The 21,263-nt window shown below is 39.1% G+C and overlaps 1 protein-coding gene and 1 long non-coding RNA gene across 23 annotated transcripts in view; one reads left to right on the top strand and one right to left on the bottom strand.

The window, feature by feature from the left end:
- Positions 1–21,263, top strand: part of LOC112459522 (forkhead box protein P1-like) — a 288,209-nt gene that overhangs the window by 127,468 nt on the left and 139,478 nt on the right. For all 22 annotated transcript variants that reach the window (XM_025023670.1, XM_025023686.1, XM_025023678.1 and 19 more), the window contains one exon: positions 19,177–19,284. In XM_025023670.1, the coding sequence (XP_024879438.1) occupies positions 19,177–19,284 (108 nt within the window). The remainder of the gene's footprint in view (positions 1–19,176; positions 19,285–21,263) is intronic.
- The window catches only part of LOC112459525, a 70,461-nt gene that overhangs the window by 40,425 nt on the left and 8,773 nt on the right, over positions 1–21,263 (bottom strand). The window lies entirely within an intron of this gene.

The raw sequence follows: 21,263 nt of genomic DNA, 5'->3' as shown, positions 1-21,263 counted from the left end.
GTTAATGCACAGTGTGGGAAAATTATGTAAAAATAACAATTTGAAAGAATTTAGATAAAAGCGTTTGTTTTGCGCGATCATTATGTACTTACGTGCAGATAATAGATCTAAGTATTAATTGTTTGTGTTATACTGTGTAAGATACATAGCCTTTACATTTTCTAACATAGAAATGCAATTAACCGATGCAGTTGATTGAAACGCAATAACACGAACGCAAATTTGCAACGCACATTAGCTGACGCTTTAGAAGAAGAGGATAAAACAGAGTTTGCCCAATCTTTGAATTCTTGATTAATAGCATAAGAAATATTTTACTAAGATTTATTAACTTCAGTCTTCTGTTTCCGCTATTTGTTATTTGTTTCCGTTTTTTATGTTTTTCAATATTGAAAAACTAAGAAACAGATGGTATAAACTTTAAAAATCAAGAAATCAAAACTTTTGATCAATGTCCAGTCAAAACAAACGTTTTTATCTAAATTCTTTCCAATTGTTATTTTTATATAATTTTTCCATTTTTTCAGTTATAAAAGATTAAGGCGCTGCGATATTTTATCAATAATTATATAATAGTTTTATATAATTATGTAATAGTTTTATATATATATTTTACTTTAGACATTAACCAACATGGAATACCAACGCCAGTTGAACTGGAAAAAACTCCGTAATGAAGTTGCAGCGGCAAGTTATTTCCTGCGAGGCTGTGCGCTTTCTATAGTCGACGTGAGATAACACACGACGTTATTGTCCACATTATTTTATTTATCGAATATCATTTACTTTACGCACGGTGTATACGAGATCGAGTGATTTCAGACACGTTCTTAGCGCGATTCTTCGCGCGATTCCATCGTAAGCTATCGACGCGATGTAGAATGCGCGGTATGTAAATGAGCGTACGTTGCGCGATACTTCGCACAATATCCCCGATACATCCGTCGCGTTCAGCCGAATTACACGGTAAATTTTGCACGCTATCGAATGGCCGCGTTTCATCTTCCACGGACACAACGTACGTGCCGTGGACGCGCTCGCTGGCGTCGGGGGCGCGGATTCGCGGACTATAAAACATAACGTTCGGGGTCTGCATCGGGTCAGATTTAATACTAGAAATGGGAGGGTGTGGCGGACGAGCTCGAGGGCTAGAAACGGGCTCAAGCATATCGTGTGCACAGTTATTTCGGCTTCCCCCCGTACACTCTTCCTCAAGAACGGCCGAGCATCGATACACGTGTGTGTTCCGCGATTCACAATGCAATTATGTAATATAATGAACGATGCCGACGCGACAATTGTGTATTCTTATATCTCATATAACAAAGCCAAATCGATGACGCATCAATGCCGTAATTGGGACGAAGATATAATTCATTCGCGCAAAAAGAGAAGAAACGCGTAGGGTTTAATCTTGCGCAAGCTACAGAATTCGTTTTTCGCGAGACATGAATTTATTTATGCGCGCAATCGCGCGGATGTAATTCGCGGATGGATTCACATTCACGAGAATATACGTTTTTGACAATGAATGTACGTGCTTACATACCTATAACACGGCGGACGGTTCGCCATTGTACGTATATATAAGCGTTTGGTATAGCTCAGTTGCATGCGGGCGACCAATGCCATCTGCTAAATGCAATAAACACGGAATCTTGCAATTCACCGGCGCGGCGCGGCGCGCTCGACGCTAACACGCCGTGGCTCTTCCGTGAAGCCGCGCGGCTGCAGTCGTTTCTGTTACGTATCAAACAAACATTACTCAGTTATAATCGATTAAGCTTCACTTCGGAGCCAGACCCGTGACGCGTGCCATTCCTTTGATTGCCAGGTAATCGCATTTCCAATCTATCGATTTGCGGCGCGGTACAGCGCGCATAATGAATGGTAAATTAAAATCGATAACAAACCAACATGGGGAAAATCATGGAAAATCTGTACGTTTTTTTTTCTCCACAATAATATCAAGTTTATTTTTCATTACACATCGACATCATAAATAGATTCTTACAATAATATCTTAAATATCTTTCTTAGAACGTTATCGGGTGTCTTGAAATAACAATAAATCATAGAAGCGTATTATTTTCAAAATTTAAAAACGCGCGAAAGTATATATAAGTGAAAAATAGCAATATTTTAATGTTGATAAAATGCAGTCGGTTGCGGCGCGGCGGGTCTCGGTAACGAGTAATCAACGGCTCATTGGTGGATGCAACGGTGGACGGCGTACATTTGTTCCGGTAATGCCTGCGTCTGGGAGGCGGCAGCGGCGGTGGATGTGTGTCGTTAGTATTTAGTGTTTAGTTAACATCGGGGATGGAGAAGCCGCCAGTGTTTGTAATTGGTACAGTTTAGGAGCGACGAAAGCGATTGTACACCTCACAGATTTCGCCCCCGACCTCCGGCTCCGAGGACGGCGCGGCGGCGCGCGGTCGCGTAACTTTTGTCCGCCCCGCGGCGGCGTCGCGGCGCCCGTCGCGAGCCAGTTTCAAATCCGTGCCGGGGCAAACGGCACGCCAGATGGCACGGGTACGTATCGCGGTCGTTACTACAATTAGATATTCGCCCCGGTCTGATCTCCAAATAATAACGCCGAAGGACCGCGCCCAAGGTCTTAGCCGACGGAGCTTCCGTCCGCCTTGGCGGCATTCGCACCTCGAGTCGCTCGGCAACGTTTGTCTGCTTGCGCTATATGCGAATTCGCCCCCTGTCGATTTTTCTCGTATCTCGAATCTCGAATATTCCGCGAGACGGTCATTTCGCCTAGCAATTCGTAAGCGTCATGGCTATTGACGATGATTCTTGAGAAATTATTTTAAGGACACACGTTGTCAGAGGGATGAAATGAGCGAAAATCCGAAAAATCGAAAATTAAATCCTTATATTTAAAACTTAATCAAATATGTACTTAAATGCAAATTGAAGCAGCGCGGTGTCTGTGATCGAAATTTTATTTATAGGCGGCTTTAATAAAGCTAATTTTAATGCAGCTATGAAATCAAGAAGCAGCGATGAAATATTAGAATTCCAATTCTGCGAGGGTATACAGATTATTGAAAGAATGCGATCTTGCATGGAATTGCTTGAATTAAAATCTCTTTATTATAACATTTTCCTATTCGTGCATCTTTAATTTTATGGATACTTAAATTTGCATATCTTAATATGCACTTCGCATTTTACTCCCAATTTGATTTCTGTCATTAAAGAGAGTCGAAAATACGATTGTTATTAAATCATTGCACATATAGCTGTTGTGAATGATACATAGTATTGGGCTAATGACCCTGGCGATCGATATTAAAAGTCCCGATACGAGTCAGTAAGCTTTTAAAAGAAAAGGACGGATGTGAATACATCGCCTGCGCATCATTGGCCGAAGCTATTCAATTCTAATCTAATTTTACAATTTGGAATAAGGCAATGAGAGAAAATATTTGATTCATTCAATCATAATCTGCGAGAGCGATGCGCTCTCGCGCATTATTAACCCGAATGAATGACGCGATAGGGTTTTTTTTATATATCTCTGTGACTTAGTATTCAGGAAGGCGTATACCCACTTATTTGGAGATCAGGAGCTCCCTCCGGGGCGAGAGACGACTTTAGACTAGGCACTCTTTCGCCCGACAACACCCCGTATATTTCATTTTTAAACAACAAAAAAATGCTAATGCACCGCCGCGCCCGTTATCGGCTCGGCTCTGTATATGAAATAATAAATAATCGGGTAAGCCCCGACGCCATTATTTTTACGTCGACTTTACTTCGGAGATACACATTTTCCCCGGGTTATACTTTCTGCGTCGCCCGTTTCGTTATATACGTACAGTACGTGACGTTGACTCTAGCGGTGGAATTTTACTGCCGGATAACTCGTCGTAATTCGCAAAACAGCTATTATGTATGCGCGAAAATATTTTGGACAAATGTCTAAAGTATAGGGGGAACACTCGCCTGTGTCTGTAAATATATATTTAATAAAATATTTATCTCTTTCATTAAAATATTTAACTTTTCGTGTTTAAAAATTTGTCACTTATTATTAATAGGTGGTTGCAGAAGTCTAAATGATAACAATTTTTAACTGAAATAAGAATGAGATCTCATTTATTGATATAAGTATATATATATATATATATATATGTATATATAATGACAATAATATGATAGGTTATGAACCGAAGTAATTTAATTAAATTTACATTAAAACTTTGAAACTCTGGATATCAAGTATTATATAATTTCTTCTAATTTTCCAATATTTAGACTTGTTTAATAATCTCTAAATTTATGAAACTGCAAAATTAAATGAATCTTTTAAACATCAATTTCTGTCTCCGATTTCAATTTCGAGTTGTACTATACATAGATTTAAAAAACAAATTTATATTACATATTTATATACTTTACATTATATTTTATATCAAAATTCGGAAAATTGTTAATATTTTATATCTAAATATAAATATTCATTTTTCATGTCAAATATCGACATCTTTTATTACATATTAAATGTCTCGAAAAAACTTGAAATCAAATATGAATGAAGTATAAACTTTTTCTCGCGATATAAGAATAAGTAATGCCTTGCTAAGATAATCAATTAACAATTATTAACGTATAATATATAAAAAATAGTTAACAGCTTTGATCATTCATATATTCAATACTTGATATAGTATAATATATCTTTCAACTTGTCAAGACTCACAAGTATTTTCGAGAAAATAATTCATATGCAGATTAGCTCGAACAGATTGTATAAAACGGAGCCCCTTCATGAATTTCGCGGGAATATGATAAACACGCAAGATCTTTGACCGGCAACTGTTTCATGCACTTTTGAAACTTTAGAATAACATCATAACAATACATCATAACAGGAGTTGTGCATAATTCACGGTATCGTAGCTTGGTATACTGTCAGCTATTCCGACATCTGGAATCCTAAGAACGTTGTCAGACCGCAAATAGTAAATAGCTGTCACATTATCCAACGTTTGGTTGGAAAATTTACAATTTGCAGTCTGTTACCAGAATTACATCAGAATACATTATTGGTAATATATTATCAGAAGATTCCTCCGTCTCATAGGTATCTAATGATCTTTTCAGCGCGCAGTGGTATCTACACAATGTATCTCCATCACAGATGTCACTTTTTTTCTAATAAATTAATTATAATATTCACGTATATATCTAATTAGTGAAAAAGATCTTCGCGAAAATAATCGAAAGCATCATATGCAACTAATCTTTATCTGCTTCTTTTCGATTTTAAATCTAAATGAATTAAACCGTTTTTAAAAACACCAATTAAATATTTGAGATGACGTCATGTTTTATAATAGACAAGAGAATTTAACAATATCGAAAATAATACTGCTTGTGTATTAAATTGATAAATATAAATTGACAAAAATGTAAAACGAGTTAAATCAATTAGTCGCGTATGCAAAGTATGCTCGGCGCACATAACGCAGTGCTTAAACGTGTAAAAAAAGAAGGCTCAAGAAAAATTACGCGCTGTTTGAAGAGGCCCAATGGCCAACGTTGAATATTGTTCGTGCGAGAAAAGGTCGCGGTCGAATCAGCGTCAATCAGAGCGTCGCCTTGACACCCATGCCACTGTAAACCGAATCGAAAATTCAATTGAATGCCGCCGAATTCTTGCCGGAATATCAAGTTCGCCGGAGCTCGCGGCGGCCTCCGTCTATAAGTGAGTGAGTGAATGAGAGAGTGAGAGAGAGGGAGGGAGAGACACAGTTGTGGCTACTATAAACTTTTTTCGCGTCATGCAAATTCAATATCTTCCTTTTAAACTTCGCTCGTCTTGAATGCTTTGGCCTTTATTGCGAGCATTGATTTGACTTGCTGAAACTTTCGCGTTTGTTGCCATCAAAATTTGCTTTGATGATAAATCATATCCAAACAAATGAAGTAATATTATTTTTCACGTATGAGTCATTTCAGTATGATTCATTGGTATAACGTATAACGAGTTATACATAATATTTTATAATGCATGTAATATGCCATTCTGTGGCTATTGTTTTTGAGTATTTATTTACATAACCGTTTTATTTGCAGAAATTGTCTAATAGATTTGATTAGGAAAATTTATTTATTCGACATATTAAATATGAGAATATATTTTACCGATATTTGCATCAACTTTCTCCCAACTTTGTCACCGTTTTGTAATTCTCGGGAGGAGAAATGATTTGCAATATAGAACGCGCGGTCCTTCCGGGGGCTTAGGCCGAGATTGAGAAGCGGCCGTGCGAAAGAATCAGGCAAATCACGGGGACCCTTCTCATCGAAGGGATGCTCGATCAAACAGAAATTCCCCTAAATAAAGGAGGTTATCGGACTATAAACTCGCGCTCGCCGTCGATCGATAAACTGCGGCGCGCTTATTCTCCGACTTTTATCCCGAAATTTTTATTGTTTAAATAAATCATCGTCCGGCACTGAATGTGGGGATTACGCGGAGGTATTAATGGCAGCACGTATGTGCATTTATATTTATTTACGCAATTATCCGCCGTCCGACGCGCGTGCAAAAAAAATATAATTGGCCGGTGCTTTATGGCTTAAAATACGGATTGCCCGACGTCAAAACATATTTGTATCAGCGAAGCGACTTTTCATCAACAATATTCGATAAATCGACGCGTGTGATTTCGCGCGATTGTCTGAATCTGATTTTTGTCATTTTGTTGTCAGGCACGCAAAAAATATTTCCAATATTTCCCAGTTTTGGGGGATCGGTATATTTTTTGGCGTGCCTGACGACAGTTATTTTTTTTATTAGCTTTAGTCGCATTTCTTTGTAAATTCTGCAATTTTGTAATTCACAATATCGCGGTAATAAAAATATAAAGCGTAAAGTCGGCAAAAAAATATATTTTTGACCTGCATATAAATAAATACTTCCCATGTAATGTCTTGAAAAGTTTTAATAGAATTTACACTCTCTTTTTTCTTTTATAACATTTTTAAATAGGTATTTCTGTAACAAAAATTATGTATGCGGCTATGAAAAAATAACATGCAAGATTTTGTTAACATCACTTCTTGCTTTACGCTTGAAACATTTACCTCGCGTTTCGACATTTCGGTTAAGAGCAAAAATAAAGCGTGCAAAGAATCGTCATTATACATTCGAAGATGGCGCCGGGTGAAATATCACATTTAATTTTTATTGCATCAGCTATATGCATTGCTCTGCGTCTCCGAGACAGCGGTTCGGAACCAAAGGGGGAGGTTGTGGAGGCCACTGTAGATATACAACGAAGACAGTAAACGCGGGGTGTATGTAAATATAGCGTGATACATTGGATACTCGCTTATAAACACCCCATTTTTATTCGGGTAGCGTTTCGCCACCCGGCGCCCACCCTTCCCATCCACCGGCGCGCTCCTTAGCTGCTGGCCCACCGACGCCAAGAACAGACAACTCTAACCTATTATTTTTGTGTTTTTATGTACCACACTATCTCCGATATATTGTCGCGAATATTTCGCTATAAGACACAAAAATATAAGCTATTATCTGAGGAATGAAAAATATCGCTGATTTTTTTAAACATCAAGTAAAAATACTTTATTTGAAATACACAGTTGCTCTATTTTCTATTACATTACAGCTAAAACTGAAAAATATACATAATTTTACAGAAAGATATCAACGAAAGAATATAACGTAATAAATGATAAAGACAGATACAGTAATTCGAATCTGCATCGCTCGTATTAATTCTATTGGTTTTTTGTTTGCGGTTCAGCTGTACCGCGCGTTATTCTAAGAATCTTGCTCAATCAATTCAAGAACGCTGCGATAGCATTGATCATGTTCTATCCATGAAGAATATGACGGAGAAAAAGACCGAGAGCATCGTAGTCTCATGTGTGTGCGAGTAAAATTTTATTTACATTAATCTACAAGTCATTTTTTATTCGTTTGTTATAGTAAATATCTAATTTATAAAGAAAACTTTCTTAATATTTTACGAAAACGAGTAAATATGTTCAATGATACACCAGGTTGTTGGCATCATAAAAGTGTTAATATGCTTGGATCAACGCAAATTAACCAGATAATCCGATTGCACGGATTGGACCATTGAATCTTTCAGTGTCATATCGAGTGGCCTTGAAAGATGTTGTTGCCCTCGTGAGCGTCCAATCAGGCTCGCAGTTTCCAAGAATGAGTGTTGGGTTAGAGTCACGATGCATCTTTTTCGCACCGTCCACTTTTTCACCGAGTGTTTCATATTATACGGCCCCGCGGATTCCGCAAGATATTTTTTTTTGTTGCATCTCATTACCATTGATAAATTTATTGCTCGGTGAAGGCTCACAATCAATGAAGAAAATTAATCGGCGCGCCGCCAGAAGATCTGTTCATTTTGTAAAGGATTATACATATGATTGATTTCTTAATAATTTTAATCTTTTTAAGTGTGAGAGTTGCATAATATTTTGCATGATTTATATATAAAAAGCAAATCGTGAAAATGGAAGGTTTTTAATAAACTAATTACGAAGTCTAAATATCTAATTATATGTTAGAATAATAAATTTGCTTTCATATATGATTTTGTAATAAAAAATTTACGAGCATTTTCGTGTAACTTTCTTTAAATTTTTATGCATTTATATCAAATTTTTATCTCAACGTAAAGAAGCTACGTTTGAAAAATATATATTTGTAACATAACCATTCATCATTCATCATTTTTATATACAATTATGCAATTTAGTTATTCTGCATAATTGTTAAAAAGGTCAGCTTAATTTTTTGGCCGTTTGAAATGAAAGGTAGCAGACACGCGTAGCATGATATCGGGCCGGCTCGTGCGTATCGATTTGACTTCGGAAATTCGACACCCACGCATAGGGCGCACGTGTTAATGTTATTTACGCCGTGATGTTATTTATGCGCGTTCAAACTCGTGTTTGAACAAGTGTGCCACGATGACGACAACGCCCGTCGAAATTGGGAAAAAGTGTTTGTCAGCAAACGAACGCACCAACGATCACAAATAATTTTAAGCCGGCTAATGGTAAGGACGCCAATCAGCAAATTGTACTGCCGCGAATGTTCTCTCTTTTTTCTTTCTCTCTCTCGGTCTCTCGACAGAAACTCGCGGCGGCAATCTAACGCGATTATTAATTCGGCATTGCGTCTTAAGCGGTGTGCAAATATCGATAAGAGAGGAGGTACTTACCGTGCATTTACACACGTAAAATTGTTTTGCGTTGCGACACTCTTACGATGAGCGATTATTTCATAAAATTTGGGATTTCAATTGGATTTGAGCAAGAAACAAAAACTGAAAAATTTTATTATTAGTCTCATATATTATTATATATTTCATTGATTAATTTGACATTAGAAATTAACCACATGACCACGATTTAATTATTCCCACGATAAATTCGCGGAAAATAGTTAAATAACCAAACAGCGAAACATGGTTAAGAATCGGATGCAAGAAACATAAGCATATGTTAATTTTATATTTTACGCTTGATTTGATGTCGACGAGAATAGTCCGCAACCTGTTTTATAAGTCAGCATAAAGCAAACTGAATTCTAGTAGTTCGTTACTCCGCGGACTGGTTTATCACATCTTAATTTAAATATGCTGATTGCTACAAGTTAAAACATGCAATGTTGTTTGAATACGCTCAATGGTATGTGAACCTGCCTCGTTTTTCACGTATATGTCGTATATAACGCAATGATCAGAGTAACAGCGATATTGAAGTGATATACAAGTTTATTCCATGTTTCAGAAGAACAATTATTTTGAATTGAGAAATATATCTACTGATTTTTAATTTTTAACGGAATATAAAAAAGAGACTCGTATAGCTTCAACCTAATTATTTATCGGTTTAAGAATCAAGGATGACGTCAATCATTGTTAATTATAATGTCAAGAGGAAATTTATACACACGATTCTTGCAAGTTACAATTTACATGAAGCGTTTGTCAACAAAACCAGTTTAGTTTACTAAAATAGTACCAGTAACTTTGCTACTAATCCAATGTTGTGTCATGTAAAAAAAAAAAGGATTTCTATTATGTTTTATACGTATTTCAAGCCACATTAACAACTGTTTTTTTTTTTCACGTTACATTTCTGTTGTCTCTCTTGGATGACAGTTTGTCACTATTCATTGGTGATAATTATATATGCGTATACATATATGAATAGTGGCACACTGGTTTTGGATTATGATAAACCTGAGTGACACTAAAAATTATTTTATCGATCCGAGAGACAACATAAAAGTGTAACATGAAAAAACAAAGCAGTTATTTCATACGTATATGGAATTTTATGCAAACTTGGATCTGTTCGGATCTACACACAGCTGTGAGATAAGTAAACGGGTGAGACGTTCCCGTTAACATTAAATCAACTCTTTTGCTTCCGACAAATTCGATATCATTGTATAAAGCATTTGCCAAGCTTATCTATTCTCGTGGCCATGGCGTCGCGTCCCTTGTATCACCATTCGTTTTATATGCAAAAGAGAAAGCGTAATCCGCGTTAAATGCATTTACGTATCGTGTGTACGTTAAGAGCGAAGGTTCTCCACACTTCTCTCGAAAGAATTTTCTCCTTTTATTCTCACCGCGAGGTAAACAAAAAGGAAAAACGAGGCGAGCGGCCGAGCAGGAGCGCTTGAGCGTCGAGAGTCCCCAAAGGATGCTGTTTATTAAAGGGTATTAATCTGTGAATTTGTAGCGCGCGTGCCCGCGCTTTAGCTCTCACTACGGCGAAACGATATTACTTAGCGTGTTTCCGTGATGCTCGCTTAAATTGCGTTTTGTAATTAGCCAAGAGGCAGCACACCCACGGCTGTGCCCACGGTTTCCTCGGTGGTTTCTTTCTCCTCTTCTTCCCTTCGACCTTCGACTCTCATGCGCGCCGCGCCTTTTCTCGTCCTTCCACCGTTGACGCGTTTCCCACCGCGCGCTCGCTCGTCGAGTCCTGGCTCTTTCAGAGTGTCCCGCAAGATTCATAATTGCATTTGTCGGATTTTACGCTATGTAGACTGAACATGTGCAGTTATCCGGGTTGACTTCGCGTGAAAGACTAGGTCTTGTGATTACAATGGAGAGTGTTAAATTCATTCTATATATATGTATGTTACTGAGATGCTGTTTGTGTCTATATTTTGTCAAAAAATTAGGTATTTTATTAATGTTATTTATTACTATTTATGTTATTTATAAGACTTGTGCTTTAATATGAGTATTGTAATACTTGGATGAACAATTTTACAATTTATAATTTAATATAAAAATATAATCCAATGTAAAAATAATAACAAAAGTCGGTAGGGAATTAGGAAATTTCCTGAATTTTCATGTACACTGAGAAAAAAAATGTTAATCCCAAGAAATATTTAGTCCGATACGTTCAACTAAACATTTTAGTTAGTTATCTAAATATTAGTTGTTTCAACAATTTATTTCGTTTCTTCAATCAAGAATTAATTAATTCAACTAATGTTTAGTTAACTAACTAAAATGTTTAGTTGAACGTATCGGACTAAATATTTCTTGAGATTGACAAATTTTTTTTCTCAGTGTAACAGTTTTTTTCTCAGTGTAACAGTTTTTTATTTACAAGTCCGTAATTTATTAAAATTAACATTTAGTAGTAAGTAACTATAAGTTTCTATGTACACAAGTGTTACATTGTTTTAAATTATTATTCTCTTATCACAAGACATAAAATACCTATATTGAAATATACAGAAATACTAGGAAATTATTTGTAAAATATTTGTATGTACACCAGATTCGTTAATTTACGTTGCCGCATCGTAAGCCAACCGCTTAGTAATTCAAGTTAAGAAAATACGAATCTATAAAGGTGATGAAGGCGATGAAGCAATTCAGCAGTTGTTAAAATAATAGTTCGAATTACGCCGCTTCTATCTTCGACGCGGATATACTGTATGTTGTTTGCATTATGCACAACGCCGCTCGAGAAAGTAAACGTGAATGCGGGGAATTCACGCATATTGCAACTTTATGCCCGCGAAGTGGATGCTAAGAATACCTTGCGTGTTGCAGCGCGCACGAATGGCCAGGAAGGCCGTACAATGTTAACTTTGGTTCCTCGGCTGGAAACGGTACAGAGCTTAAACATACTCGATGGAAATCGTATCGCACATGGGAATCGACTCATTTCTATCTTCGAATTTTTTTAAATGTAATTTACAAATTCATTTTTGCATTTATTTGAATGCAACGCGGGAATTTACATTTACTTGCGTACACACAGCAGCTTTTATTTATAAATTCCATTGCAAAGAATACTTCTCTCATGATTGTAATGCAAAATATTTCACATATTATCTTTCTGCGTAACTGTACAAGGAAAGAGATTTATAACATCAATCGAATAAGCTAAATAATAAAATAAAATGATTGAACATATCAATTGTGAAGTAGCTCGATTATTATTGCCACATCTATTAAATACAAATTTGCAACGACGACACGCATGAAGCGATTTATTCTTACATCTCGGGGACGGGTGGTAGCGTTAATCTTATTTTTGACTCGTGAGTCATCGCAAATGCAAATTACGAATCCGCCTGACGCAATCTGGCTATATCACTACGAGAATCTCGCGATTACGGCGTCAGCTGTTCGTCGCGTCTTCATGTGGCGTACGCGTCACCGTGTCAGCGCCAGTTATTAGTGTTAGAATACAGCTGGAGGCTTCTAGCCGCGCATCACCGAGGAGAGGCAAAACATGCCGGAAAAAGCACAGAGGGACGACTGGGACGCCCGACTCCGTCATCCCTCATCCCGTCTTTTCGTATCACGCGCGTTTCTGTCTTTCGCGTGGAGGCGGGCGTCCGGCGTCCGCGCGCGGCCTCGTTCTCGCGCACGGCAAAACTTAACAAAACAATTTGCTCCAAAGCAAACAACGGCATCCGGTTTACTTGTGAATAAACAACATATTTATTTTTAGAGGCTCCGCGGTCGTAACTCGTTGAGCTCGGACGGCCGCGTTCGAAAGAGCGAGTGAGTCTATTTGTCGGCATTACATGAGTTAACGGTTGGGCGGATAAAAATTATTGTCGGTTATATGGATGCTGTTTCGCGTATGCAATGCGAGTCTCGCTCGTTATAGATTAAACAAAGATCTGTAGTTGCGATCGTATAAATCGTCGATATACATTACCAAAAAATGCGTAATTTTATTATTATTCCGTGTACAGCTTTAAAAAACAATATCTTTACCTTAACATATCTGAAGTAATATTTTTATGATAGAAAATCAGACAAAGTCACGCAAAGAAAAATTAAAAATAATAATGATAGAATATAGCGGAGATTAAATATTATTATAGAATAATACGACAATGAAAGATACTCAAACTGGAATAATTGGGATAAAACCAGAAAATATTTTAGAAACATATAATCGGCGCGGTTGAAAAAGTCGAAATAACAAAATCGATGCGCGATTTAACGATAATGGTATATATGTATGTTGATGAATGCAGGTTAACATTCAGACGACGTGACAAACAATTTCCATTGATGGCGTCGATTAAAGTGATAAATTAGTCTTATTACCCGGATTCGGCATAAATTTACCCGATATTGCCCCGGTTGTTGTATATTAATTATTAAATTACAGCTGAAATATCTCGGCGATCTCATTATTTATGCCAATTTAAGTGTGAATTGATGCACCATCCGCGTCCGCGACGTTTCGCGCGGCAGAAAAAAAACCATTTACACTTACAGCCGTCCAATAATATCGTAAATAATCAAATTGTAAATTCGAATGGCACAATTACGGGAAATCGTGTCGATCTCAAGGAACGGTCGAAACGGATTGCATATTCATCATTCGCGTGCGCGCGCGCGCGCGCCATTTCAGACACCTCGTCTCGCTCGGCCAACGATCCGCGGAGACTACGCGCTATATACGCGCGAAAAATTAGCATGTAGAAGGCAGTAGTAAAAATAATAATTGACGAGATTATTCGACCTCCTCGTGAGACACTCGGGACGAAATGAAACGTTTTATCGCCGCGCCGCGTCTGAGGGGGGAAACAGAGCGCGAGGCTGTTCGTGTTTTCCCTCTCTTTCCCCCGCGCTCGGCACCGCGGGGAGAGAGTGATCGTAATCATATTTTCAGGGGGACGGATTTATGCAACGCACCGTTTCGTCTCACTGTACATAAAACGCATTTAAAATTCTCGAGGCGCGACCGGAAGGTGCCTGCTCCCGTCTCCGTCGATAGCGCGAGTCGCGCCGCGCCGTGCCGCGCCGGTGGTAGCGCCGCGGGGGTTGTAATTGGCAATATCTATCGAATTTTACAATAAATCTCACCGTGCCCCGAAGGAGGGCGGCGAGAGTGAGTGGGCCGCCGCCGCGGCAATAAAACACCGGGTAGTATCGCGAGGGGCTGCCGCGCGCCGTGCACTTAACGACTTATCTTATCTGCGAATTAGGTCGCGGTTAGTGCTCCGCTTAATGCGAAGCTACGAATACCGGGAGGCACGCGGCTGCAATCGTAACCACGTGATTTATGTTATTAGATCGGTGTGAAAGTAATCCAGTCGTATTTCGAATAAAATTATTTATTTAATATAAAATCTAATTGGTTATTATTGCTTGGGTATTATAGGTATATTATTCACACTTTTGGTCTTGAATGCGAAAGATTTATTCGGATAATGAAAATACACAGAAAAGGAATGTAACAGTTTTTCTCTTATCGAACAAAAAAGGAAGCGACTTCGACCTTATCGATTATATCATAGAATCGAAAATGGTCGCTGATGGAGCCAAGTTTCAAAACTTATAAACTACTTATCTGAGTACATGAAACATATATTCTTACTTATTAACAACAGTTTTATCTCAAATATATGATCTGTTATTTTTTTTATTCACATCTTGTTATATCTCTTAAGGAGGCTCTTACCTCGATCATAAAACGACAGATCTCTATGAAATTAAATTATGTTGTAAAGGTAAAGTGAACCACAACGAACCGATGCCCAAAACTTTAGCACAGGTTGACGATAAAAATTTTAAAAATATCAGTATTGAAATTCGCATTTTTAACACAGGGCATATGGTAAACACTAAAATTTTTACCGGAATTGATGTATTTTCTTGGCAAGTTTGCGAGCCAGGTAAACAAAAAACTAAGGAATTGTAGTTAAAATAATAATCTTTCTAATGATAAGAAGAAAACTTGGTGTTGATGATGAGTTATAAAAGATATTGTAGTTTTAATATGACGTACGACAGGTTAGGCGAATGATCTTCCGAGTGTCAAAATCGCGCGAAGTTTCTAACCTCACTTGCACATGTCTTTTCTCTGCGCTGTATGGTAGCGGCATAATTATTCTCTCGCGCATTGACAACCTTTATTTTCGAGAATTTTCCTTTCATTTTCCCTCTCAGCATTCTCACGTTATATCTTTCTTTTGGCTCCATCTCTTCATCGCATCAATCGCTACAACGCTACATGGCTACACCTCACTTAGCTGCAGACTGCTACAGACGACGTTGTAACACGCGCATGTTATTATTCTGCTCTTTAGCACTGACGTAGTCAACTGACTTATTGTATAAATTTTAATATTTACACTAATAGAACATATAACTTACTCTTACACTATGTAAAAATCATCATTTATTTTTTTATTTAATTTTCCGATAATTTTATAACCAATTATTAATGATAATTTTTCGGTTGCTACATTGATTAGAGCAGCCGGGTAAGAGCCTCCTTAAGTGCCTTAGATATTTCTTAAATGACAAAGCACGCAGCGATATTAATCTTTATCGTTACAATGTCTTTATCAATACAATGGCGACTATTTGATATTCTTTTCGAAACATTTAACACCGGTGTAATACGTTTACATGAAATGGAACGCAATGCGCGTTATCAGACACATGTTGATAAATTTCAAAACCGCGCGTGCGGCACATGTGCATGTTGGAAGATCTGGCGTAATGTTTACTTTAATTCACGCTTATAAACGATGAGGTCAGCCGATGCACTGGAGTAATTACGTCAAACCTCAATTTTGTCGCGACGCGGGATCGAAGAGTCACGAAAGTGGCAGCTCAATTTCGTATTCTTTCCTCATATTGTAATAAATTAGTTCTTACCTTTCTGAAATGTCTATATGTATACATCATCGACACCAGATTCATTTTCTATAGCTTCAGTAAGAAATGCATTTTAGCAGGCACGCCGCGCGGGTGTGCGTGTGTACGCTGACAATTGTTCCGCAAAGAAGACGAGCTTGTATTCTCCGCGCATTGGCATCATCCAATTTTACGGTAACGATTATATATACAATAAATATAAAAGGCATTACCGCTGCGCAACTGATCTCGCTCTGGAGACGGTAACAGAGAAGTTAATTAAAATCGCCGTCAATTCTGCCTTGCCGCGCGCGTTGTCGCTCGCGCACGTGACGCGATTTGACAATGAGCACGTCGAGAGAGAGAGAGAGAGAGAGAGAGAGGGACGTGTCGGATCTTCGGCCGCTCGTCGCGCACAGCGGTAAAAGATCCGTTTGTTTATTTCCACGTGGCACAATACTTAACATACAACATTCTATGATCGCCGCGCCGCGCCGCGCCTCCGCGCGCGCGGGACGATGACGAGCGCGACGACAAGCGGGGAGCGAGCGATGGGTGTGTGCGTTGCGTGTGTTTTGTTTGCGCGTTTTCTTTTGTCGCGTGTATGTCCAGCTGCGAACGCTGAGAACGCGGCCGGCCTCATGCAAATGCACGGGCACACAATGTGCCTCAATAGCCGCCACGTATTTATGCTATATGCTATCCGGTTCAGTATTTTCCACCGCGACTGTTTATTTCTGCCTCCGTGTACGGAGAATAACGCGAGACTCTCTTTTTAGAGAAAGGGGTGGGAAAAAGGAGAGGAAGACCGAAGGAAGAGGGGGAGAGAGAGAGAGAGATAACTGCTGACAAGCAAGAGTTCCATCGATCGCGCGCGACGATCGTTACGTATTACCTCACCACCCTCTATGCCGCGTCGCGCGTGGAAACAAACGGAGTTACATTTTGTAATTACACCCCTCGGGTCGATGCCGATGCCTACTTCGCGTAGTAATCGATCACGCGTTCTTGCGGTTCGTTTCAAAATTTACGACCCCCCAAGTCTCTGTTACGTTGCGCATTATTTAACGCAATTGGTGACCCGTTCCGATCTTCTTAGAGATTTCGTAACCGCTGATGGACACGCTTTTTCGATGAGTTTGACATGACGATATTATCGTAGGTATTATTTGAAATTTATTTATAAATATAAGCTTAGAGATGCAAAGAGACAATATGTACACGTACCATCTCTCTCTCTCTTTTTTTTTCCATTGTCCGAGCTTTATTCACGCAACGACATTAAACGTATTTTTACGTAACGTACACGCGTGAACGGAAATTTGGCTAATTATACTGTGCCAAGATAAATTCGAATTTCGGTCATATTCCACGCTGCTGATTCGCGTAAATCATTACGGTTGCGTCATTACGATTCTGGCTAACTCTCGGATTTCAGATCTAGTCGATCTTTATAACTCAAACGTGGGCTCTTTTACGTTAAGTAATTCATTAGGATTAGATAATAGCGCTTTCAAATATAAGATGATCTTGCTCTAAATAAGACCTTATTGATGCAAATTTACAACAAATATGATATATCGCATAAGAAAAACTATAGTTACGGCAATATTACAAATCTGTTCGCGCCGTTCAGTTCGTTCAAAAAGAGTCGAAAATGACCAAAGCGCGTTGCCGTGTATATATTTTAATAAAGCCGGCAACACACGCCGTGTCTCGTTTTTTATGGCGAAAAGCGCGATTTAAAATAACGGCAATGTAAATAAAACTTTACATCATGAAATACGAAACATAAAATATCACCAGTATCAATAGCACGTAAAATACTCCATTGTGTGTGACGTTTAGTAAAATATCATATTTAAATTATATACGCTCGCGCTCCCGCGCGTCCTTGCGTCGCCGATCTTTGAGGTCTTTTTTAAATCGACGAGCGCACGCTTTCTTTATTCCCCGGACAACGACGGGCGAAATGCCAGTGTCACCTCACGAGGAAAATGAATATTAATATAAGCACGTCGCGTCTCTCTCGTCGGCCGGCCGAGCGATTTCCTTGGAGCGAAGCAACGAATAATATAATAGCCGGTCCGCGGGAGATGCGTCTGCGACCGAGAGGGCGAAGCACCCGAAGACGAAGTGTTCTCATTATACCCGGTGATTTATGTGCGTGCCACCTTGCCGTCGGAAGAGATTCTAGGTTAGAAATAAAGTTAAAAGAAAAATAAGGCTTACGGGGTGCAAAGTCGAGAAAGTGTGGAGGGGGAGGGGGGACGCCGCGGCTCGCGGAATATATTACAAAAATAAGCTCACCAGCGGGGGCGGGCGAGCGGCGAGACGCGCGGTGTGCGAGAAAAGCGCCGAAAAAACTTTGAAACTACGAGGAGCCTCGGGAGATCGATGCCCCTCGACCCATGCCCTGCCGTGTAACTTTTCTTGTTTATCGAGGCGCGGGAATAAAAATCCCGCGGTCACGATTCGCGCAACCGTGCGAATAATTTCGCGTATATTTCGCCAACAATTTTTGCGATTCATTGCTAACGAAATCTCTTAAAGGAACTCTTAAAGAGTAGAGGAGAAAATAACTTTGAATTGAGTTGTATCTCCAACACCTCGAATACTTACAGCTAATTAATTTCTTGCATAACGTATCAATTATCTTTTATTATGCTCATTTGCTCGGTGCTTCTAGAATTAATATAACTATATGAGACTCTTATGAAAAAAAAAAGAAAGTGAGGAGAGAGACAAGGACATTTTTTATCTGTTTATATTTATTTATTAGCACTGCAACTCTTCGTATTTCTATCTAACAATATTTTATGTAAAATATTTGCTGAATACACAGGATCACTTTTTATGTAAAGTATATTAAATTTATGTATCGATCGTAAATATACAAGAATATTTATATTTGTGTTTTCTGATATTTATTGGATTTGTTACAATTACGCTATTACGTCTTAATAATTGTGATGCTGATTTGTTTCAGGGACACATCGGTGAAAATCCATTCGACAACGGTTCGTGGGGAAAGGAGCATTTTCAGCCATCGACAGTTCCCTGGCAGCTGAATCCGCGCAGCCACGGTCGTCCTAGTGTGAGTGCCTTTTAGTCTTTTTTTACCTCGTCCAACTTATTGCGCGAACTGCATCGATTACAAGTATCGTGGAACATCGTTAGGCGATAAAAAAAAAACTTGATCTACAACAATTCCACTTTTATACTAGCTGACAAAATACGATATTTTTCAACTGAATTTTCAAACTTATCCTAGACTTATTCTTTTCGCATCAATTGTTCGCATATTTCGCGTAATGCGATTTAGATATTATCGGCCCTAATTCTCAGCTCGCGAGGGTGGGATGCGTTAAAATTTATAATTCCGGCGCGGGTTAAGAGCGCTCGCGCGCTTGAGGATACGGAGGGAAGGGTGGAGCGGGGAAAAGAAATCCGGCGGCTCATTGTGTCGGCAGGTAGCAAAAATGCTGGCGCGGGGTCGCTGCTTTCTCGAGCTGCTTTTCTCCGAGGAGTCGTCGGCTACTACATCGTCATACCCCTCTTCGGGAGCCTCCACCCTTCGGTCCGGACCGTGTATAGCCGAGACCACCCTCTGACGCTCGCGCTCACTCTCCCGCACCACTCGTCCTGTCGCCCGGTATTTATAATACGCTTTGTTTTCCCTCAGCTATTTGTCTTGGGTTCTCGGCTCCTTCGCTAACATTATTATCCCGCGTTTTATTTTTATTTAATTCCACCGTGTCGAGTGCTCCCTGCTTGTCCCCGTTATTTATCCTTCGAGAAACTGAGCGAGCGAACGTGTCATCGAATCTGGCCGACATTCTAATTCTCTTTATACGAAATGCATTCTCCTGTCTAGGATCGCTGTTTAGGATTAGATTGTCATTGGAGATTATAGGTTTCGCAAGAGAGTACGTGACACGACGAATATTTCTTGCATATATACGAAGTATTTCACGTGCCATTGTGCATGACTCACATGCCGCGCGCGCGATTCGAGCGCGTATAATCTCTGTTCGAAATCTAAATTGCTTGACGATGTGCCAATATTCGCGTCATAATACGTGCGAGTCGCGGTAATGATTTCGATGTCCGCTAATTTGTGAATTCTCTGCCCCCTATTAATAACCTGCACGTGTGCAAATCTTCAATCTTTACGACATAAATTGCACAACACTTCTTTATTCGATATGGATTTTTCATACGCGCATTGCTATTATTGTATAAAGACTCGCATATATTCTTATAGTATGCTAAATGAAATTAAAAAAATTAATACGACGTATGCGCCGAGTTTGCTTATTAAGTTTATATTTGAAAAAATACAAAATATCCGGAAAGTATTGCTACTTCTTGCAAATGCAGATTTTCCGAACAATATGTGTACAATAATGAATTTTTTAAATTTCAACATAATAATTCAAGACGCGAATGTGTTTAGTGGAATAAAAACCATTAAAAATGAATTGAAATTTATATAAACGGCAAGAGAATATTATATTAATCCGGTACTATTCCTATCAGATAAATCCGATGAGACTCGTATAATCTGTAGTCCGCAATAATAGTTGTACTCGAACGGATGACACACTTTGTTTACCTAAGGAGGATTAAACGCGCGCGCGGGACTGTCACGCGCACGTGTGCAATCGTCGCCCGTCGTCTTCTTGATACCATCGTATCGGGCGCGAATCGTTTGCGAAGTAACAAAAGCAACCGAAACCACTGACGTCAGCGTTTCCGCGAGCGTATATACGCGACCGATGATCTCATGCGTGCATATACGTGTGTGCTTACCTAACCGCAGAGCGCGGAGCAGCTCCTTTTACGCTCGCCGTGTACGTGTACGTACACGTGTGTGGTCGTACGCACGAATTGCGCTATCACGTACATGTCTATACGTGACAACGCTGCGGCGCGATGCGGTACGCTTGCTGCAACCACGTATGCATTTGTCAGCATCTCAAGAAGTAATACGCAGCGATATATGTATATCACCTCCTACCGGTTTTCTCTCTCTCTCTCTCTCTCTCTCTCTCTCTCTCTCTCTCTCTCTCT

This window comes from Temnothorax curvispinosus, unplaced genomic scaffold, assembly GCF_003070985.1.
Source record: "Temnothorax curvispinosus isolate PA1 unplaced genomic scaffold, ASM307098v1 QBEX01009885.1, whole genome shotgun sequence".
NCBI classification, from domain to species: domain Eukaryota; kingdom Metazoa; phylum Arthropoda; class Insecta; order Hymenoptera; family Formicidae; genus Temnothorax; species Temnothorax curvispinosus.
Note: the sequence above shows the minus strand (reverse complement) of the source record. Positions and strands in the feature narration are given on the sequence as shown.